Here is a 20,015-nt window from a genome sequence, read left to right as displayed (position 1 = left end):
AGAAAGTCGAGGAGACCAGAGGCCATAGGAGTGCTGGGAGACACCTGCCTGATGAAGGGGAGAGATCAGGCTCCAAGCAGGTCACAGACAGAGACCTTTTCCTACGAATGAGTCAGGGCTGTGGTTTGACTTGGGAGAATCTGTGATCTAATACCCATCACTGTTGTGTGAAGGGCCCAGTGAGGACACGGGGACATGAGTGAGGACTGTTTTCACAGGTGGCAGCTCCCCTTTCCATGACAAGTGCAGCTTTACTCCAGGAGCCTTTCCTGAACACCCAGGCTCCATGCTGAGTTCACCACGTGTTCTATGATGCCTCCGTTCCCTGTGTGTTCAGTAGATTTTCAGTTCCAGGACCAGAGATACTAACTGATATATTTTATTCCTCAACATTTGATAGGATTCACTAAAAGTACTTTGAGATAAAACCTCCTGGTGACACTGTGTGTACCTCAGGAACCCTACTACCAATCTAAGAGTCAAAAATGGCACAGAAATAGGGTTCAGAAGCTGGTGGACATCTTGACTAGAGGCCTTGACTTCCTGCCCTTTTGCCAGTGAGAATGAATATGATGTCACAGAACCACGATTCCTACTTCGTACCTCACAGTCATGTGTCTCTCACAGATACACACTCTCTTAGATGCCACTTCAGTATCAAGTTTCTTCCCAAAGATGGAGAGAAAGGTTGGGAAGGACAGTGCACAGTGGATGGAGTGTCGTTACCTCAGGATAGTAACAGGGGAAAGGTGGTAAATGCTACTGAGATATGTGAAGGGATGAGGAAGGAGCTATTGAATAAGCCCCCAAACACAGTTCCATCACCACATTTTGGTATTTGTAGAGAAGTGGGAACAGGAACTATAACTACAGTGACAACCTCTGTCAAGGAATAGTCTACACCATCTGCCAGAAGAAAATGAAGGACTCAAATGAATCTTGAAAACTGAATTGTTCTTTAGGACATCAAGGGAACAGGAAAAGACAGAATGTAGAAACATACCATTAACTCAGAAATGCCAGTCTGAATACTGAGGAGTGTCTCAGGGTAAGAAAGTAGAGAACAAATTTTCAGAACTTACAAGCACTATTGGGCATGATGGCTGAGAAGGTAAAAGCCTTTGTCTCCTAGCATGATTCGCCAGATTGTTTCTTCTCAACTTAACACAAAGCGAAGATCATCTGAGAGAAGGGAACCTCTACTGAGAAAATGCCTCTATGGGATCAGAATATTGGTTTGTGGGCAAGCCTGGAAGGCATTTTCTTAAGTAGTGGTTGATTTGGGAAGGCCCAGGCCATTGTGGGTGATACCACCCCTGGTCATATGATCCTTGGTGCTATAAGAAAGCAGGATGAGTGAGTCATGAAGAGCAAGCCAGCAAGCTGGGGTTTTCCATGGCCTCTGCATCAGCTGTTGCCTTCAGCTTCCTGCCCTGCTTGAGATTCAGCCAAGTTACCCATGGACTGGGGATGTATAAACCAAATAGAACCATTCCTCATCAAGCTGCATGAGTCATGGTGATTCATCACTGCTACAACAACCCTAAGTAAGACAGAAGACAACTGAGTTCCAGCCTCAGAACCCAGTAACTGGAGTAGACTTCACTGGAAAAGGTCACAGATCTGCAAGAGGCTCAAAGGAATAGATCAGAGGAGATTCTGTACATGGAGCATCTTAACTCTGCTCAGGTGAAACCACAGTGGGAGGCCTTGTAGCTTGACTGCAATTGGACTTGTGAGAGATTAATAGGGTTCAATTCACAGTTTCTAGTAGCCTTTTATCCTCTGGGAGGATGTTAAGATAGATCCAACCTGCCATATTAGTGAGAGGAGGCCACTGAAAAGGATTGTTTGGCTGAGAACTCCAGATGCCCTTGATTGTCACCTGTTAGTGAGTCTCAGGATCTAGTAAGAGTCCCTGCCAAAGGAGGGCTGCAGACTGAGCATCCAAAAAGTGTAACATGGATAACAGTGGGCAGAACTAGAGTCTTGAGTGTGAGCTTAGTAAGATCACTCAAGAGTTAGATAATCTGATAGGGACAAGGGAAGGGGGCATGCTAGAGAGGGAGAGTGAGGTCAGTGCAGAAGAACGTGGGAGGCGGGTAAAGGGGAAATCAGATTGATACAGTTGATCTGATAGGGCAATATGGAAAATGAGGTCTCCTGAGAGAAGGGGGAGAGAGGTAAATACAGGAGAAGACAGAGGGAGGTAAAATAAAAATGTGACGGGTGGAAAAGCCAGGAGGATTCATACTGTTAACTATTTACCTAAAAAAATATAACAAATGTAATTCAGTGTATGACTGTACATATATAGCTTTAATGATCTTTTTTTCATTTGGACTGATGGCACTCCCACCAAACAAACCCCAATAGCAAGCAAGAGAACAACACCTTTTTGAATGGTTGCACAGGGCTCTCCAACAGGCTGTCAAGAGGCTCCCAGAACATACAGCCTACTGCTGTTGCCCTTGTTTATCCCCAGAGGTGGAAGGTAAGTTCTTATTGCTGAAGACATCATGCACTTTAGAAAGGGGGTCCAGAGGCCCCTGAACTGGAAGTGACCTAAAGTCTCCTTCCTGGGATACTAGCTTTCAAGATTCCAAAACGTGCCATGCATGCTTCCAAAGGAAAGACACAGCCAACAGTGACACCCAGCTATAATGCCTATGACTACATCAATGAACAGCAAGTCACAGTAACCCTAAAGGTGCTGTAGTGTCACACATACCTGGGTGGTAACCAGCAGCTCTCTCATGGAACTTAAGACCTGCTCAGCAAGAGGGATAGCATGCTTGGTACTGGAAACCTAGCCAACTAATCAGTGCTGAAGTCGTGGTTTTTGAGGAGAATCTATAACCACTAATTTACTAAACCAGCATAATCTCTAACAACAATGTATAAACTTTTGTCCTTAAACACTGGTTAAATGTATTCTTCACCCCCATGAAAGAAACTTCTCTTTACAAAGGATGGAGACCACTACAGAAAACCACAACCCATCAATATACAGTGTGGTGCCCCCCCCCCAGTCCCAAGGGATACACCTTCAAAACACTCCCACACCTAAGGGTCATGGGAAAATGCAGAAGAGGGGATGGAATTCCAACATGGATCCTCTGGAAGAGCAGTCAGTGTTCAGAACATCTGAGCCATCTCTACAGGCCCCAGAAGCTGCTCATAATTGAATGACTTTGTGATTGCAGAACTTCCCTAAAGGTCTTAGGTGCAGTGTCACAGAGTTAAGGAGAAAAGCACAGCCTTGCTGCCAAGACAGTGATTATCTTTGTGTGGGGGTGGGGAGGGTAAAGGAAGGAGATGGTCTCAGGCCAAAAAAAAAAAAAAAATGACTTCAGGGGAAGTACAAGACATCAGAGCCCTGTTGGTGCCTGGGAGGGACCAGGAGATTAAGGAGCCTGGGGATTGGATTGCATCATGCCCTCACCAAGTGTGTTCTCCACAGTCATGCTGACTCTCAGTGTCTGCAGGGTAGCCACTGAGAATTTACAGAGAGGTGTCTGGCACTTTGTGCATCTTTGAGGGATCCTCTGCAGGGCAGCACTTCTCTCCCAGGCCCAGGTTATTAAATGTGTTGCTCAGATATGGCAAACAGTGCAGCCTCCCACCATTCTTTTTCCACCAAGACTCTGCTTTTCCATTCTACTGATCTCTCTGTGGTCCATACTATACCCTGGTGAGTTGCCGTGGTCTAACTGGAGGGGTGCGGGGAGATGGGTGGGGAGGGAATGGACTTTTGAATCATGGGGTAGTCATCCTCCTTGACGCTCCCCGATCCTCTGAAAAGCTGCTCAGAGCACAGTCCTGCGCTCTGCCCCTACCAAGCCCAGCAGAGTAGCAAGAAATTTACAGGTTGGGTCCAGTCAGGAGGGCAAGATGCTTGAGGGGAATCTCTGTGAAGCCATGAGCATTCAGTCATCTTGGTCCCAACAGAAAGCCTAAACTGACTCATGAGGTCCAGAGGTAAGAGGCATAGTGCAAGACCTCACAGAGGGGCTCAGACAGCTCCCTTGGATTTTAGGCAGTCTTTGCTCTGGAAACTGTCTTCCCAGGGTATTCCTCACAAGCGCTCCACCTCCACCTTTCCTGAACCTCTTTGACCTCAAACTTTCTTCCACACCCCATTTCTCCAGAGGATCATGATAGATGCTTCCAGGGACAAGGCAGCCCCAACTGCCCTCGGTTTCACTATTTTCCCTTTTGTTCTTACTGTTTTGTTTTTGTTTTTGTTTTTGTTTTTGCACGATTCCACACTAAAGAATTTGCAGCAATCCCTTCTCTCCCTAGGTCTGTCAAGCGCTGGGATTAGAGATTTGTAGCACCAAGCTCAGCTTTGATCCCATCTGACTCTTCCACCAGCTCCCTTCCCTGCCTTTCCCACTCTCCCATCCAATAAGTGTCGTTCAGTCCCTTTCCACCAGGTGACACTCTGTGGATTAGCACCCCTGATCAGTTAATCAGGGGTGACTATAATGGATCCTGGCAATGGCACTGGGTGGGTTTATGTGGAAGATTCTGCCCTTGGCCAACAGGCCCGTGTGTCTACCTCCTGGGGAGATGACATCTGACAGAATTGTTGATTTAGGCAGGAGTGGGCTGTCTTTTATCTTTTTTTTCTGAAAATGGCAGGCACTAAATATCCTCCACCTGGCAAGCCTCACTTTATCTGTTCTGCATCAAATACTCAACTGCATTTAGTGTGACAGACTCAGAAGGCAACAAGCTGATGAATGGGACAGCAGATTTGCCCTCCATCATTCTTCTGACTTAGATTAGGGTGTATCCAATGTGCAAGTATTGAAACCCATCCTCCTGAGTATCTTTAAATGTAATGCCAAAGATGAATATTTTCCAGTCAGCATTGGGTTCTATACTGCCTATGACTTCTGGGTCAGCTAGAACAACAGGAGGAGGTCCATGGTTTGGGGCTTAGATTTCTTATTCAGCCAGAGACCACTTGTGCATTGATGGTGATGCCCACAGTGGCTGGACATTCCTACATCATTGACAGTAAAAACAATGCCTCAACAGACACACACTTCTTAAATACTCTACAATGTATCAAACTGATGGAGCTAACCAGCAAAGAGGTTCAAGTCTTTATTTTCATTCATTCTTCCTTCCTTTATTTTTCATTCCTTTCTTCATTAGTTCCTTTCTTTCTTCCTACTTTTCATCCATTCCCTACTTGCTTTTTATTTACAGAATTATCCCAGGACATTCTTGTCCCAATGGCAGAGAGACTATCCCTGAGCCCCTGCTCCACATCCTGACCTCACTGCATGTTTCCTTCACAGATGCTGCTTCTCTTTGCTACATCCTCACTCTTGACAAATCTGAGTCTGCACCATGGGGATTCAAAGTCCAGGGCCAACTGAACCAAGAGACTTTCCTTTCCTACAACAGTGTCAACAACTGTCATGTGTTTGGTGTTCTGGGGAACAGAATGAATGCCACAAAGATCTGTGACAAACAGGTTGACACTCTGATAGATGGAGCTGAGCTGATCAAGCAGCAAGTGATTCGAATGAATAATATAATCAGAGGTAAGTTTCAAATGGCCGGGGATGATCTAGCACAGTGGTAGAGTGCTTGCCTAGCATGCATGAGGTCCTAGGTTCAATCCCCACTGCTACAAACTAAATAAAAGAACTTATTACATGATCCCATGTAGGAAAGAACAGGATCTGTGGCATATTGAGGACATTCATTGTTTTCTTAGAGGAAAAAAACACGAATGATTGGTAGTCCCACCTAAGAGGTCCAGCAGAAAGGCTAAAATGTGCAGGGAAAAACAAGGTCAGAGACTAAAAAGGGAGGAGAGTAGGTTGACAGGATTAAACAAGGTCAGAGGCTGATCTCTTTCCAATGGGCACAGAGCCCCTCACTCTGCAGGCCAAGATGCATTGTTGGCATGATGCAGATGGACATTTCAATGCATCCTGGGACATTGACCTCAATGGACAGAAAATACTGCACTTTGACTCAAGCACTGGGAAACTGACTGAAGTTGGTCCTGGATCCAGCTGGATTAAAGAGCTATGGGAGGAAGACAGGGATGTGACTGCCTTCTTAACAGTGACCTCACAGGGGACTGTGGGCCCTGGCTTCAGGGGGTCACGTTGCACTGTGAAGAAAAGCTGCAGCCTACAGGTAACTGGAAGAATGGAAGGAAGCTCTCTGCAGACGTGTGTGTGTGTGTGTGTGAGTGTGAGTGTGTGAGTGTGTGTGTGTGTGTGAGTGAGTGTGTGTGTGTGTGTGTGTGAGTGTGTGTGTGTGTGTGAGTGTGTGTGTGTGTGTGAGTGTGTGAGTGTGTGTGTGTGTGTGAGTGTGTGTGTGTGTGTGTGTGTGTGTGTGTGTGTGTGTGTGTGTGATAATCTAATCACATGGAATTCCTGGCTGGTGGCCACTTTTTACATTATTCAGTCTGGTTCTCACCTTCTGCTATGTCCCTAATTTTGATTACATTGTTCACTCACTGTGGTTCTCAATGGCTGTCACAGATTAAGCATCCCTTTACTTCCTGTCCTTTTCCTCATTCTAGAATCACTGTTGCTTTTCATTTCACCTGATCCTCCTTCTTCCCTGACACCATCCTCAGAGGACATCCATCCTCATGACTCCTCTCCTGGCAGCAGGAAAGATGATGGCCCACAAGCACCCTGCTTCCCCTACCATGGCTGCATGGGTCTTTTGAGGGAAGGGGACATCCCTCTCCCTTCCCACTCAGGACCAACCCAAACAGTTGTTGCAGAACAACAGGCGAGTAACTCTGTTGGTTGATGAATGACCTGAGGACCCAGAAGCTAAAATGAGATTTCTTCAGATTTGAGGTCTGGTCAAAGACTAAACTTATGTTTCCAATTCAGCCTCACCAAATGGTATTCCTGATGTGGACCAACCGCCTTTGTCACTGGCCATCAAGCCCAACATCTCTGTCCTGGTGATAATCCTCACCTGCTCCCTCCTGCTTCTTAACTGAGGAGAAGCCTTGACAATGACAGGTACTGAGGACAGTGTTGGGAGTGGGGTGAGGGAATGACGGGTGAGGAGTGAGGAAGCAGAGGGAATTCCTGAAGTCCTACTCTTGTCCCTCATCTATAGCATCTCATTGAGAAAGGAGGCGGGAGACCTGGAGCTCATGTCACCTGCTAGCAATAGCTTGTGCATGCTTGGCCTCGACTCAGCAGGAATCAGGTCACAGAGCAGTGGGGAATGAGGAGGCAACACAACATGTACCTAAACACAGCAGGCTCCTAATTGGGAGGTTCCCATGGTACAGATGAGGAGAAGCAGGAACATAAAAGAACATGGTAGTTCACCTCAATGTGTAGAGGGAAGAAGATTCCAACCCAAAGTTACAGATAAAGACAATACAAATAAAGAGATGGCCCAGTGGCAAAGCCACATGTTGTTCATGTATCAACACAGGGTTCAATTTCCAGCACCCACATGGCAGCTCACAGCCATTCAGCTCCATCTCCAGGGGATCCTGCCCCTTCTTCTGTACAGACACCAGGCATCCTCACTGTGCACTTACAGACTTGCAGGCTCACACTCATACACATAAAATAGAAATGGATTGAGCAGCAGCAGCTCCCAGAACCCCTTAAGCAGTGTCCCCACTGGATGCTAGTGGGACTGAGCTGCTGCTGGGGTCAATGCTGTCATCTGAGCTGCCCAGATGGACAATGTGGGGCAGAGACAGACACACAAGTGTGATGCCACTCTCATACGTTGAGAGTTGTAGAACAAAAAGAAAAGCATGTCTGGAACCACACTCAAGGAATGGATCACCAGGTCCCAGGGCCCTTGCTGCTCCTCCAGCCCCTCCCATCAGGCTCTGAGTCAGGAAGCAGAGCTAGTCATTACCACTTTATTCTGAACTTCCAGGTCTGCAGCACAGTCTGGGGCTGACTCTGGGACATGCGAAAGGAGGAGGAAAACTGTAGAGGATCCAGGGATGGAGAGCCCAGGGGTGATGGAGGAGGGAGTTAGATGACCCTCAGTGACGGTGGCTGTGGGGTTGTGTTGATTGGTGCAGGGCACCCAGGAGAACTGACCCAGGCTCTCCCCAGACCCTTCAAAATGAGTTTCCTTTCTGTAGGTTGAAGATGCTGCAGTGAATGTCGTGAGAGCTCATCTGGTGCAGCCCCTCTCCCTTTTCATCAGCCCCAACCAGATGAGTCTTGATGCTGCCAACATAGTATTTCATGTTCTTTCACTCTGTGCAGGCCGCTCGGGCCCTTTCTTATCTCCTTGTACTGTTTCCTTTGTGCTCCCTGGTGGGATTTGCTCTTCATGGAACCACTTGAATTAGAAAACTGGAAAAGAATGTAGTTATTACCCAACCCTAGCCTAGGAAACAGGACACCTAGATCTCCTTAGTGAGAGTGTGAAGTTATTACTCCTGTGTAAATAACTTATTAGTACAGAGGTCAGTGTGAGACAGACCAGGAAGACCCCACACTCCCCAAGATATTCGACTTCGAGTTAAATTCTGTTAAGAATATTAATTTTGTAATAGGTGTTTTTATAACCACAACTATACTATGTAGCCTTCTCTAGAACAAAATAAGAAAGGTACATTTTTATATGAGTATATATGATAGAAACGGATATTTCATGACATAAGATGTGGTGGTTTATAATATTATCACTACTATAGATGAGTTTCTGTGACATGCACTAGGCAGTCCAGCAATGCCCACATGCACACTGGGCTGCTCAGTCCTGCACGCTGGCTGCCCTGCAGTGACAATCAGCAGTGAAAGCTGGGAGGTCCTGGAAAGCTGGTGCTGCTGGGTGCACATCCTCCTGATGCAGGTTCTGGGTCAGTGCTGCCTCCACTTCACTCAGAGAAGTCTCTCTGCACATCCAGACCTGTGATGGAAGGAGAATAAACTCACACAAATGTCCTCTGACTCCACATGCGCACTTTTGCACAAGTGCACTAGCATTCACTCACTCACTCACAGAGAGAGAGAGATTAAAAATAAATAAAAAGTAAAATAAAATGAGGACCCTAAAATATGCAAAGTATAACATGTATAAATTCACTGCTGAAAACTGTTTGAAGCATGGTCTTACTGTATAGACCAGGCTGGCCTGGAACTCACAGAATTGCACCTGCCTCTACCTACCCAGCATCAGGCTTAAATGTTTGTGCCACAAACTTTGCCTGATCCTTGTATTTTTCGCTCTAATGGTATGTTATTAAAGTATTAGGACTTTAAAATTGACTGTTTCACACAAACTAATTTGTAAACTACAGTGGCATTAAGTAGACTGGCAATAATCTAATCTCTCAGGTATCACTAATGGAAACTTGCAACAGCTAACCACAGGAAACAGAAATAGAGAACTAGTTGTTTAGTAGAACTCACTGAAAACACATGCCCAGACGTTAGCACGACTGACTCCATGATGGAAAATACATTCAGGCTGTAAAACTCAGCACATAGACAGCACCACCTGCCAAAACTAAAACAAAGGACTAATCCATCCAAGTACATGGTTAAGGGCAAGTTTCTGAGTGTGCTAACCTTGCTTTTTAACTTCTGTAGTTCTGCTTCTGACTAACTGTTCTTGTTAACTGAAGTTTGTCAGCAAATACTGACAAGCTAATAAAGAGTTGTTATTGACTTAAATCCAGATTTGAGCTGTCTTCTCTGTTGAATACCCCACAACATTGCTGGAAGTCCTATGGAGATCCCAGAGCAAGTCCTCAAAGCACTGGATGTCTCAGAGCCCCCTGTAGCAGGTAAGAATGTGATGGCCAAGGAGCTCCTAGGGCTGTGAGTCTGAACCCCTTGGGGGTTGAAATGCCCTTTCATAAGGGTCACACACCAGATACCCTGCATATCAGATATTTACATTATAATTCATAACAGGAGCAGAATTACAGTTACAAAGGAAAAACTGTAAGTAACACTGGAATCTAAGACCTTCAGTAAAGTTCTGCAATTACAAAACATCTTCCAATTAAAAGCAGCTTCTGGGTCCTGGAGAGATGACTCAGGTTAAGAGCACCCACAACCTCTTAACCATGTTGGATTCCCAGCACCCACACAGCCCACAACCTTCTGTAACTGCAGTCCCAGGGGATTCATGGAGGCTCCTGGCCTCTATGGGCACTGCACACACATGGTGCAGAGAAACACACAGAGATAAAGCACTCACACACATCACATAAAAATAAATATTTCTATGTTTTAGAAGACGGTGTTTACATAGGAAAAGTCCAGATCTTTGGTAAAAAATTTTTGAATTCGCTTTTACTTTTTTAAAATAGTATTTTTGTAGGTGAACTGTATGTTTGTGAGTGTGTGTGTGTGTGTGTGTGTGTGTGTGTGTGTGTGTGTCTGTGTGTCTGTGTGTCTGTGTGTCTGTGTGTCTGTGTGTCTGTGTGTTGTACTTACAGGATGGAGATGAACCTTGGTGTGGATCCACAGGGTGCATTACCTTGCTTTATGACACAGGTCTTTCACTGGTCTCAGATCCCTGAGCTAGCTATGGTGTCTGGCCAGTGATTTCAAGAAACCCCAGCTCACCCCAGATCAATAACTAAAATGTCCTTGAAATCATTCTGTAACCATTTCCCAAGAGGTTTCTTTTCCCTTGGGAGTTTTTGCTGGTGACTTAGAAATCATTTGCACACATTTGTCCAGTAATGTCACATGTACCTGTCCACCCCTGTAACATCAGGCCCTTGAGAGTGAATGGGTACTGTTGACTCAGAGATGAGATATTGCTCAAGATTTAGGGCTTGGGAGCTTGACTGAGTTAAATATGGTGCCTGTGGGTGTTGGGATTGGCCTAGCCCTAAGATAACATAGAAGTCACTTAGGCTGCTGTAAAGCACAGGTGACATCACACCTAAGAATGGGTTTTATGCTCTAAAAGCAATGCTCAAGATTTAGGGGAGAATATCGTGGATGAGTAAAAACATAACTTCCAGGAGATAAGGTGGAGCATCTTATCACCTCGTTCCTTTGAAGAGGTGAGCTGTGTGTTAGACTTTCCTGGTTTTTCTAGTGCTTATCAATGTGCACAAGGCTTTTTGCCTACTACAGACACACACTCATGCACTCATCATTCTGAGTCCATTTAGTGGTGCTGGTATGTTCCTGTGTTTATGGTTGACCACTTGCAATTGCAGAACCTTTTGGAGGACTTGTCATTGGAAAATGCTAATTCTCCATCTCTCTGCAGCGACCAGGTATTGAATGCTCTTTAAGTAGAGACACGGCCTTATAAAATTTCCCCCATGACACTGGCATATCAATTGGTATTGTCATTGTGCAGGTCTTCCTTAGACAGCCATATTGTCAAGGTTTCATGGGTATAGCACCCCTGTAATGGTGAGAAGACACTGGCATTAAACATCCTGGTCCTCTGCCTCTTAAAAAAATCTTTCCATCTGTATCCTGCAATTTTCCCAGAGTGCTAGACATAGGGATTACCTTGTAGATGTATCAGTTGAGGTTAGGCACACATGGTCACCTATTATCTGAATATTTAACAAATATAAATCTTCATAACAATCTCCATTTGCTGAAAAACAAAATGAAGTCCTTCAATGAATGAATAATGAGAGTTGTACTTTATTTTTCTTATCATCTATCTATCTATCTATCTATCTATCTATGTATTTACCTTTACCTTACCTTTCTTTCTTTTTTCTTTCTTTTATTTTTTTGGTAGACGTTTTCCCTTGTCTTAGTTCTTGTACTATTGCTGTAATAAAACACCATGACCAAAGTAACTTATAAAATGAAACATCTTTTTGGTGGTTTAAGAGCAGTTTTGATAGGTTAATTCATGACCATCATGATAGGAAGTGTTGTAGCAGGCAGGCAAGCATAGTACAGGGGCAGTGTTTGAGAGTTTAAATGTGATTCACCAGGTAGAGACACAGAGAGTGAGACCAGGCCTGTAATGGAATTTTGAAAGCTCAAAGCCCACCACCAATGACACACCTCCACTAACAAGCCTCAGCTTCTCCAATGAAGCCACACCTCCTAATCCTTCCCAAACATTTCCACTGACTTGGGGAGATAGCATTCAAACATGAGCCTATGGGGTCCATGCTCACTCAAACAACCACAACCTCCATCTTTTTCTCTTTTATTTGTGTCTGTGGTGTGTGTGCGTGTGCGTGTGCGTGTGTCTGTGTGTCTGTGTGTCTGTGTGTCTGTGTGTCTGTGTGTCTGTGTGTACCAGCATGTACATGCCACAGCATGAGTAGAAGTCAGAGGACAACTTTCAAGAGTTGGTTAGTTGCCTTTCACCTTGGCTCTGACCAGATCTCTCCCGTTTCTGCCACTGTGTCTTATGCCCCAGGCTACCTAGCTCCAGGTTCAATGGAAATTCTCCCATCTCCGGCTCTTGTTTTGTTTTAGGAAGCCTCTAACTAAAATTATCAAATTGAGGTTCTTTACTTTAGCAGCCAAGGCACCACCTGGGCACTTGTTAGAAATGGGCATGCCTGAGCCTCCTCACACACTATGAATCACACATCCTGTAGGTGAACAACCCTCATCCTCACACCAACACTAGGAGACAAAGTACAATGCAAACTCCATGGTTACTTTTATCTTCTCCTTCATTGCCATTTTGAATGGATTTCACATGTATAGTTTGTCTCCAGTGTTCCCATGCCTGACCACACACTTCATCCTGTCAGAATATCCTGTTCACGAGTAGAACTAAGCCAAGTATGCAATCCTGGTTTTTACAGTGAGAAAGGGGATATATGCAATACTTACCCTGTTTGTATCTTTAAGGTCTCTGTACACATCAGGGTTTGCTCAATGCTGCTTCCATTGGAAGTACTGGACATGCTTCCCTCTATGATGACCCTTCCTCCTCTTTCCAGAGTGCATTCTGATTAAAGTCCAAGCTATGTTCCACCCAAGTCTCCCTGATCAATAGGACATGTGAACCAGAGAGGTCATAGACCCTGGAAGAGAACTGCTATGTTCCTATACCAATACAATTTATAACTATATTTTAATACTTATCCTTATGCCTGCCCACAGGCAAGTGCAGCTCTCTGGCCAGGGATATTGGCACTTGTCTTTAATCCCAGAGCTTGGAAAGCAGAAGCAGCTGGATCACTGAGGGGTCAAGGTTAGCCTGCTTTACATAGCAAGTGCCAGAACATCCAGAGCTACACCATGAGACACCCTTGTAGACTTAGATTTCTACCTGGTCCCACAGCTGTTTAGCCCCAAATGGACACACAGAGGCTTCTATTAACTAAAAACTGTGGGCCGATGGCTCAGGCTTCTTATTGGCTAGCTCTCTCTCTCTCTTAATTATCAACCCATTACTACTAATATATGTATTTCTACATGGTTTTATTTTACCAGAGAACTTCCAGCATCCTATCTTCCCAACAGCTCCATGGCATCTCTCTTTGGCAGTTTCTCTCTGTCTCTTCTTCCCAGAATTGTACTCATCTGATAGCCCACCTATACTTTCTGCCAGGCTACTGGCCAATCAATGTTTTATTCATCAACCAATAAGAGAAACATATATACAGAAGACACCCCCCATCACACCCTCTCAAAAAAAAAGAAAAGAAAAAAGAAAGGTAAGGTAAAGGTAAATAGATAGATTGATGATAGATAGATAGATAGATAGATAGATAGATAGATAGATAGATGGATGATAGGAAAAATAAAGTACAACTCATTATTCATTCATTGAAGGACCTCCTTTTGTTTTGCAGCAAATGGAGATTGTTATGAAAATTTGTATCTCTTAAATATTCAGATAATAGGTGACCTCATAGATAATAGCCTAACCTCAACGGATACATCTACAAGGCAAACCCTATGTCTAACACTCTGGGAAAATTAGAGAAAACAGATGGAAAGATTTTTTTAAGAGGCAGAGGACCAGGATGCTTAATGCCAATGTCTTCTCACCATGACAGGGGTCTTGACAATATGGCTGTCTAAGGAAGACCTGCACAATGACAATACCAACTGACTTGCCAATGTGCATGGGGGAAATTTTATAAGGCCCTGTCTCTACTTAAAGAGCATTCAACACCTGGTCACTGCTGACAGAGGAGAATTAGTGTTTTCCAATGACAAGTCCTCCAAAAAGGTTCTCCAGTTGCAAGTGGTCAACCATAAACACAGGAACATACCAGCACCACTAAATGGACTCAGAATGGTGAGTGCATGAGTGTGTGTGTGTGTATGTGTGTGTGTGTGTGTGTGTGTGTGTGTGTGTGTGTGTGTTTTGATGATTAAAGATATGGTCATGAATAAGTGAGAGAGGGGACAGGAGGAAGGGAATGGACTGTAGGGGACACGGGGAGGGTGGAAATTATATAATTGCACTACTTACAAAATTCTCAAAAAATCTTCCATTTGAATTTTTTTAAAGAGGACAGGTGACTTACCAGATATATAGGTCTTGTTAAGGTGTGTCCCACTGTCCCCTGGGGAAATACATGATCTGGGTGCAGGGATCAAAACATTGTCTTTCCCCTTATCCCTGTTATCCTAAATGATTTGGACTTCCAAGTATGGGCTATTGAATGTGGAGAATATCAGTTGACTCAGTAAAAAGAACAAATCGTCATTGAAATCCTGCCTTTTAGCTGGGCTTTGGTGGTGCAGGCCTTTAATCCTAGCACTCGGGAGGCAGAGGTAGGCAGATGTCTGTGAGTTCAAGGCCAGCCTGCTCTACAGATCGAGTGCCAGGATAGGCTCCAAAGACACAAAGAGAAACCCTGTCGCCAAAATCCAACAAAAAAAAAGAAGAAGAAAGTAAGTAAAGAAGGAAGAAATCCTGCATGGAGATTAACCAAAAGTCAATTTTTAAATAAGTTTTGATTTGGTTAAAACTCTTGCTTTTAAGTAGCTTGATAAACTCAGAAGAAGCCACAGGGGCATTATCTTTTTTTTCAGATTTTTTTTTATTTGAATTAGAAACAAGATTGTTTTACATGGACTTTAATCCAATATTCCCCTTTTAGTCTAAAGAAGAAAATTTTAAGCCTGATGTAAAAACTATATACAATGATAACAAATGTCAAGTATACTCCAGGAAAACAAAAGGCAAACATACACAAATTAAAACCTACTATCAGCAAGAGCAACATTGAGATATATACTATATGTCTGGTATCAGGGTAAAAGCATGACAGAGATTACCCTGATAGTAGTCCTAAACTGGAAAGTCTAAATTTGTCTATCTAAGATAAAAGAGGATATTGCTATGACTGTCTAGTCTTGAACCTCATCAAAGACCTGAGAAGGAAAATAACAATACTAGAGTAGGCAGGAAGTGTAAGCGTGTGACTTCCAAAGGTGCAAGCAAAGACAGAAACAGCAGGCTATCTGGACAGTCACCCAAGGTCTCACAGCAACGTTGGGGCAACCAACTTTGGCAAAGGTCTAAAGTATCAGATGGACTGTCTCAGAAGCAGGGAAATTGGAAAACTGTCTTACCCTGACTTGGCAGGGTTCTTTAAGTTTATCTCCTGCAAGCTCAATTAGGACAGCATGTCCAAGGTCAGTGGTCGATGTGGGGGGCAGTTATTTGCCAAGAGGCCAGTAACTGAGGAGATAATGAACTCCAGATGGAGTGTCATCAGTGCCCAACATACTCTCAGGTATAGCTCAGTACTGTCAGGAGCAATTCTGTCTCACATCAATGGAGTACTAATATTAAAACATTTAAATGCCATATTCTTCAAGTCTTTGAAATGTTTGAGGATCAAATATCTGTGACTAACCTCATATGTATAAAAAGCATGGGTAACTATAATCTATAATTCTCAGAAACATAGTTGAACAATGTCTGAAGCTTCCCAAAATAATTTAGCAAGGACAATGACTTCAAAAAATGTAACACACACACACACACACACACACACACACACACACACACACACACGAACTGAAATAGAACTGAAATGTCTTGACTAGAGGTAGAAGGGTAAAGTGAAAATGATAAAGTATCCTAAGCTGTATTAATAAACAAAATATATACAATAAAGATAGTTTTACATTTGTGTGCAAAACATCATAAACAGAAAGAAAACCCTATTCAGTCAACATACAAAATTCTAACAATTTAAGTTATCTATAGCTAATAGTTGCTAAAATTAGTTCACAAGAAAATATATTAATCTACCTATATCCCATCCTAACCATACTCTTCCCATCCATACCTTTAAACTCATCTAAAAGAGATACACAAGTCTAACCATCACCTTCAATACCCAACCCTATACAACTTAAAACCAACCCCAAGCAGGGGATAACTATCCCTTTGTCATTAGCAAGAGAAAAAAACCAAAATACCCTTAATACCAACTGTAGGAAAAGGGCATTGTATTTTTTAGAGTAAATTCCTGCTGAAATGGGGCATCAGTGACTTTATGGGATCCAGTAGGAAAACAAAATGAAGCAATGGAAAGTCTTGAGAGGACTAGCTGTAACATTTGTAGCTAGTCTTTGAGTGGCAAGAGGTGCCTGACTGAAGTTCTTATCTGAAGCTCTGGCCAGAGTGTTATAAGAAAGTACACCATTTCAGCTAGCTCCTCTGGAGTTGTCTAGAGCAGTATAGTCCTAGACCAGTCTTAGAGTGGTGTTAACTAATTCAAAAACATCAAGTTGAATCAAGTGGAATTGATGAAGTGGGGCCCCATCTTCTTTCCAGAGATTTCAATGATTGTTAGGAAATGTTATTGTTCATTGTGAAATACTTAAACATTAATATCAACTCAAAGAGTTTATCTTTTATATGTATGTATACTGGGAAAGGTAACAATAAGGATGAAAATAAGTCTGAGGGAAATAAGGATTTTATAGTGATAACAGAGTTTTGATAAATAATAGTCCCTAGATTTTGTTTTCTTCTGTCTTTTTTGTGACATGAGACAGAAACTCTAAAGTTTACTTTAATAGCATGCTTGAATTTAGAGACGGGAAGCCAAATCCAACTCTAAAGCCAGCATTTGTTTTACATGAATTGGGTCTACGAGAGTACTAGGAAGTAAGAAGATAAAGACTTTTGTATAGAAAGCTTTCATTAAGAATAGATATTGATATCATAAGTCATATTCTTCTTTGTTTGATGGTTCTTTCTGGATAGCTATCCTTTCTTCTTTAGGCATCTACATATCCAATGTCTTTTGGCTTCTTGAAGATGGGTGTTTTCTGTTTTTCTGTAATGACAAGAACAGAACACTACCCCTACATTTTTGAGGTCTCTATACAACTCATAGGATATGCCTTGGTGGATGGCCTATCATTTCTCCTCATCAAGAGGTTTCTCCTGTTCAAATCAGATCTTGATCAACTTTGATGGTATCCGAAGCATTTCTTCTCCTGTAGAAACAAAGACGGAACACTTACCATGCTTTAAAATTAGAATTCAACAACATTAACTACAGAAAACCTACAAACTCATGGAAATTAAGTAACACCCAATTGCACAATTCATGGGTCCAGGAAGAAATAAAAAAGAAATTAAAGATTTCCTAGAATTCAATGAGAATGCGAACACAACATATCCAAACCTATGGGATACTTTGAAAGCAGTGTTAAGAGGAAAGTTCATAGCACTAAATGCCCACATGAAGAAACAGGAGAATAATCATACTAGAGAATTAACAGCACAACTGAAAGCTTTAGAAAATAAACAAGCCAATACACCCCAGAGGAACAGACACCAGAAAATAATCAAATTGAGGGCTGAAATCAATAAAATGGAAACTAGGAGAACAATACAAAGAATCAATATAACAAAAAGTTGGTTCTTCGAGAAAATCAACAAGATAGACAAACCTTTATCCAAACTTACCAAACAACAAAGAGTGAACATGCAAATTAATAAAATCAGGAATGAAAAGGGGGACATAACAACAGACACAGAGGAAATCCAGAGAATCAACAGGTCATACGTTGAAAACCTATATTCCTCAAAATTTGAAAATCTAAAGGAAATGGACAATTTTCTGGACAGATTCACTTACCAAAATTAAATCAAGAACAGATAAGCAACTTAAATAAACCTATAACCTCTAATGAAATTGAAGCAGTCATTAGAAGTCTCCCAACCAAAAAAAGCCCAGGGCCAGATGGCTTCAGTGCAGAATTCTACCAGAAATTTAAAGTACAGCTAATACCAATTCTCCTCAAAGTATTCCACACAATAGAACCAGAAGGATCATTACAAAACTCTTTTTATGAGGCTTCAATAACCTTGATACCTAAGCCACACAAAGACACAACTAAGAAAGAGAACTACAGACCAATATCCCTCATGAACATTGATGCAAAAATTCTCAATAAAATATTGGCAAATCGAATCCAAGAACACATCAGAGAAATCATCCATCCTGATCAAGTAGGCTTCATCCCAGGGATGCAAGGATGGTTCAACATACGAAAATCCATCAATGTAATCCACCATATAAACAGACTGAGGGAAAAAATCACATGATCATCTCACTAGATGCCGAAAAAGCCTTTGACAAAATCTAACACCCCTTCATGATAAATATCCTGGAGAAATCAGGGATAACAGGAACATATCTCAACATAATAAAAGCAATATACAGCAAGCCAACAGCCAACATCAAATTAAATGGAGAGAAACTCAATGCAATTCCTCTAAAATCACGAACAAAGCAAGGCTGTCCACTCTCTCCATACCTCTTCAATATTGTCCTTGTGTTCTAGCTAGAGAAATAAGACAACAAAAGGAGATCAAGGGAATACAAATCAGAAAGGAAGAAGTCAAACTATCACTATTTGCAGATGATATGATAGTCTACATAAGCAAAAAACTCTACCAGGGAACTCCGACAGCTGATAAACACGTTCAGCAAAGTGGCAGGATACAAGATTAACTCAAAAAATCTGTAGCCCTACTATATACGGATGACACATTGGTGGAGAAAGAAATCAGAGAAGCATCACCCTTTACAATTGCCACAAACAACATAAAATACCTTGGAGTAACACTAACCAAAAAAGTGAAAGACCTGTACCGTAAGAATTTTGAGTCTCTAAAGAAAGAAATTAAAGAAGATACCAGAAAATGGAAAGATCTCCCATGCTCTTGGATAGGCAGGATCAACATAGTAAAAATGGCAATCTTGCCGAAAGCAATCTACAGATTCAATGCAATCCCCATCAAAATCCCAACACAATTCTTCACTGACCTTGAAAGAACAATTCTCAACTTTATATGGAAAAACAAAAGATCCAGGATAGCCAAAACAACCCTGTACAATAGAGGAACTTCTGGAGTCATCACCATCCCTAACTTTAAGCTCTATTACAGAGCTTTAGTCCTGAAAACAGCTTGGTATTGGCACAAAAATAGACAGGTAGACCAATGGAATAGAGTTGAAAACCCTGATATTAACCCACACACCTACGAACACCTGATTTTTGACAAACAATCCAAATATATACGCTGGAACAAAGAGAATATCTTCAACAAATGGTGCTGGCATAACTGGATGCAAGCATGTAGAAGACTACAGATAGACCCAAGGCTTTCACCCTGCACAAAACTTAAGTCAAAATGGATCAAAGACCTCAACATAAACCCAGTCACACTGAACCTACTAGAAGACAAAGTGGGAAATACTCTTGAATTAATCAGTGCAGAAGACTGCTTCCTGAACATAACACCATTAGCACAGACAACAATTAATTGAGATAAACAATTAATAAATGGGACATCCTGAAACTGAGAAGCTTCTGTAAGGCAAAGGATACAGTCAGCAAGACAAAACGACAGCCCACAGACTGGGAAAAGATATTCACCAACCCCACATCTGACAGAGGGCTGATCTCCAAAATATACAAAGAACTCAAGAAGCTATTCTCCAAAACACCAAACAATCCAATTTAAAAAAATACTAAATAGACAATTCTCAATAGAGGAATCTAAAATGGCTGAAAGACACATAAGAAAGTGTTCAACATCCTTAGCCATCAGGGAAA

At 42.5% G+C, this 20,015-nt stretch overlaps 1 protein-coding gene across 4 annotated transcripts; it reads left to right on the top strand.

Moving 5' to 3' along the window:
• The first annotated feature begins 1,563 nt into the window (after nucleotides 1-1,563).
• LOC103161640 (UL16-binding protein 1) lies at nucleotides 1,564-9,668 on the top strand. 4 transcript variants are annotated; one of them, XM_027400979.2, is made up of 6 exons: nucleotides 1,564-1,689; nucleotides 2,377-2,494; nucleotides 5,316-5,564; nucleotides 5,897-6,171; nucleotides 6,888-7,022; nucleotides 8,126-9,668. In XM_027400979.2, the coding sequence occupies exons 1-5, from the start codon at nucleotides 1,666-1,668 to the stop codon at nucleotides 6,963-6,965; spliced, it is 744 nt and encodes a 247-aa protein (XP_027256780.1). In that variant the 5' UTR covers nucleotides 1,564-1,665; the 3' UTR covers nucleotides 6,966-7,022; nucleotides 8,126-9,668. The 4 variants fall into 4 exon arrangements, with proteins under 4 accessions (XP_027256780.1, XP_027256781.1, XP_027256783.1 ...); XM_027400980.2 differs by lacking the exons at nucleotides 6,888-7,022; nucleotides 8,126-9,668 and adding an exon at nucleotides 6,563-6,776; XM_027400982.2 differs by lacking the exons at nucleotides 1,564-1,689; nucleotides 2,377-2,494 and adding an exon at nucleotides 3,427-3,694 and having other exon boundaries at nucleotides 5,425-5,564.
• Nucleotides 9,669-20,015: the final 10,347 nt, after the last annotated feature.

This window comes from Cricetulus griseus, chromosome 2 (genome assembly GCF_003668045.3).
Source record: "Cricetulus griseus strain 17A/GY chromosome 2, alternate assembly CriGri-PICRH-1.0, whole genome shotgun sequence".
Lineage (NCBI taxonomy): Eukaryota > Metazoa > Chordata > Mammalia > Rodentia > Cricetidae > Cricetulus > Cricetulus griseus.
Note: the sequence above shows the minus strand (reverse complement) of the source record. Positions and strands in the feature narration are given on the sequence as shown.

Excerpts from the sequence above, each read along its gene's own strand:
- LOC103161640 (XM_027400979.2), top strand. The coding sequence starts at position 1,666 with ATGGAGCATCTTAACTCTGCTCAG. Across the intron at positions 5,565-5,896 it reads AATGAATAATATAATCAGAG|AGCCCCTCACTCTGCAGGCC; the intron begins GTAAGTTTCAAA and ends CAATGGGCACAG. Across the intron at positions 6,172-6,887 it reads AGAAAAGCTGCAGCCTACAG|CCTCACCAAATGGTATTCCT; the intron begins GTAACTGGAAGA and ends TTTCCAATTCAG.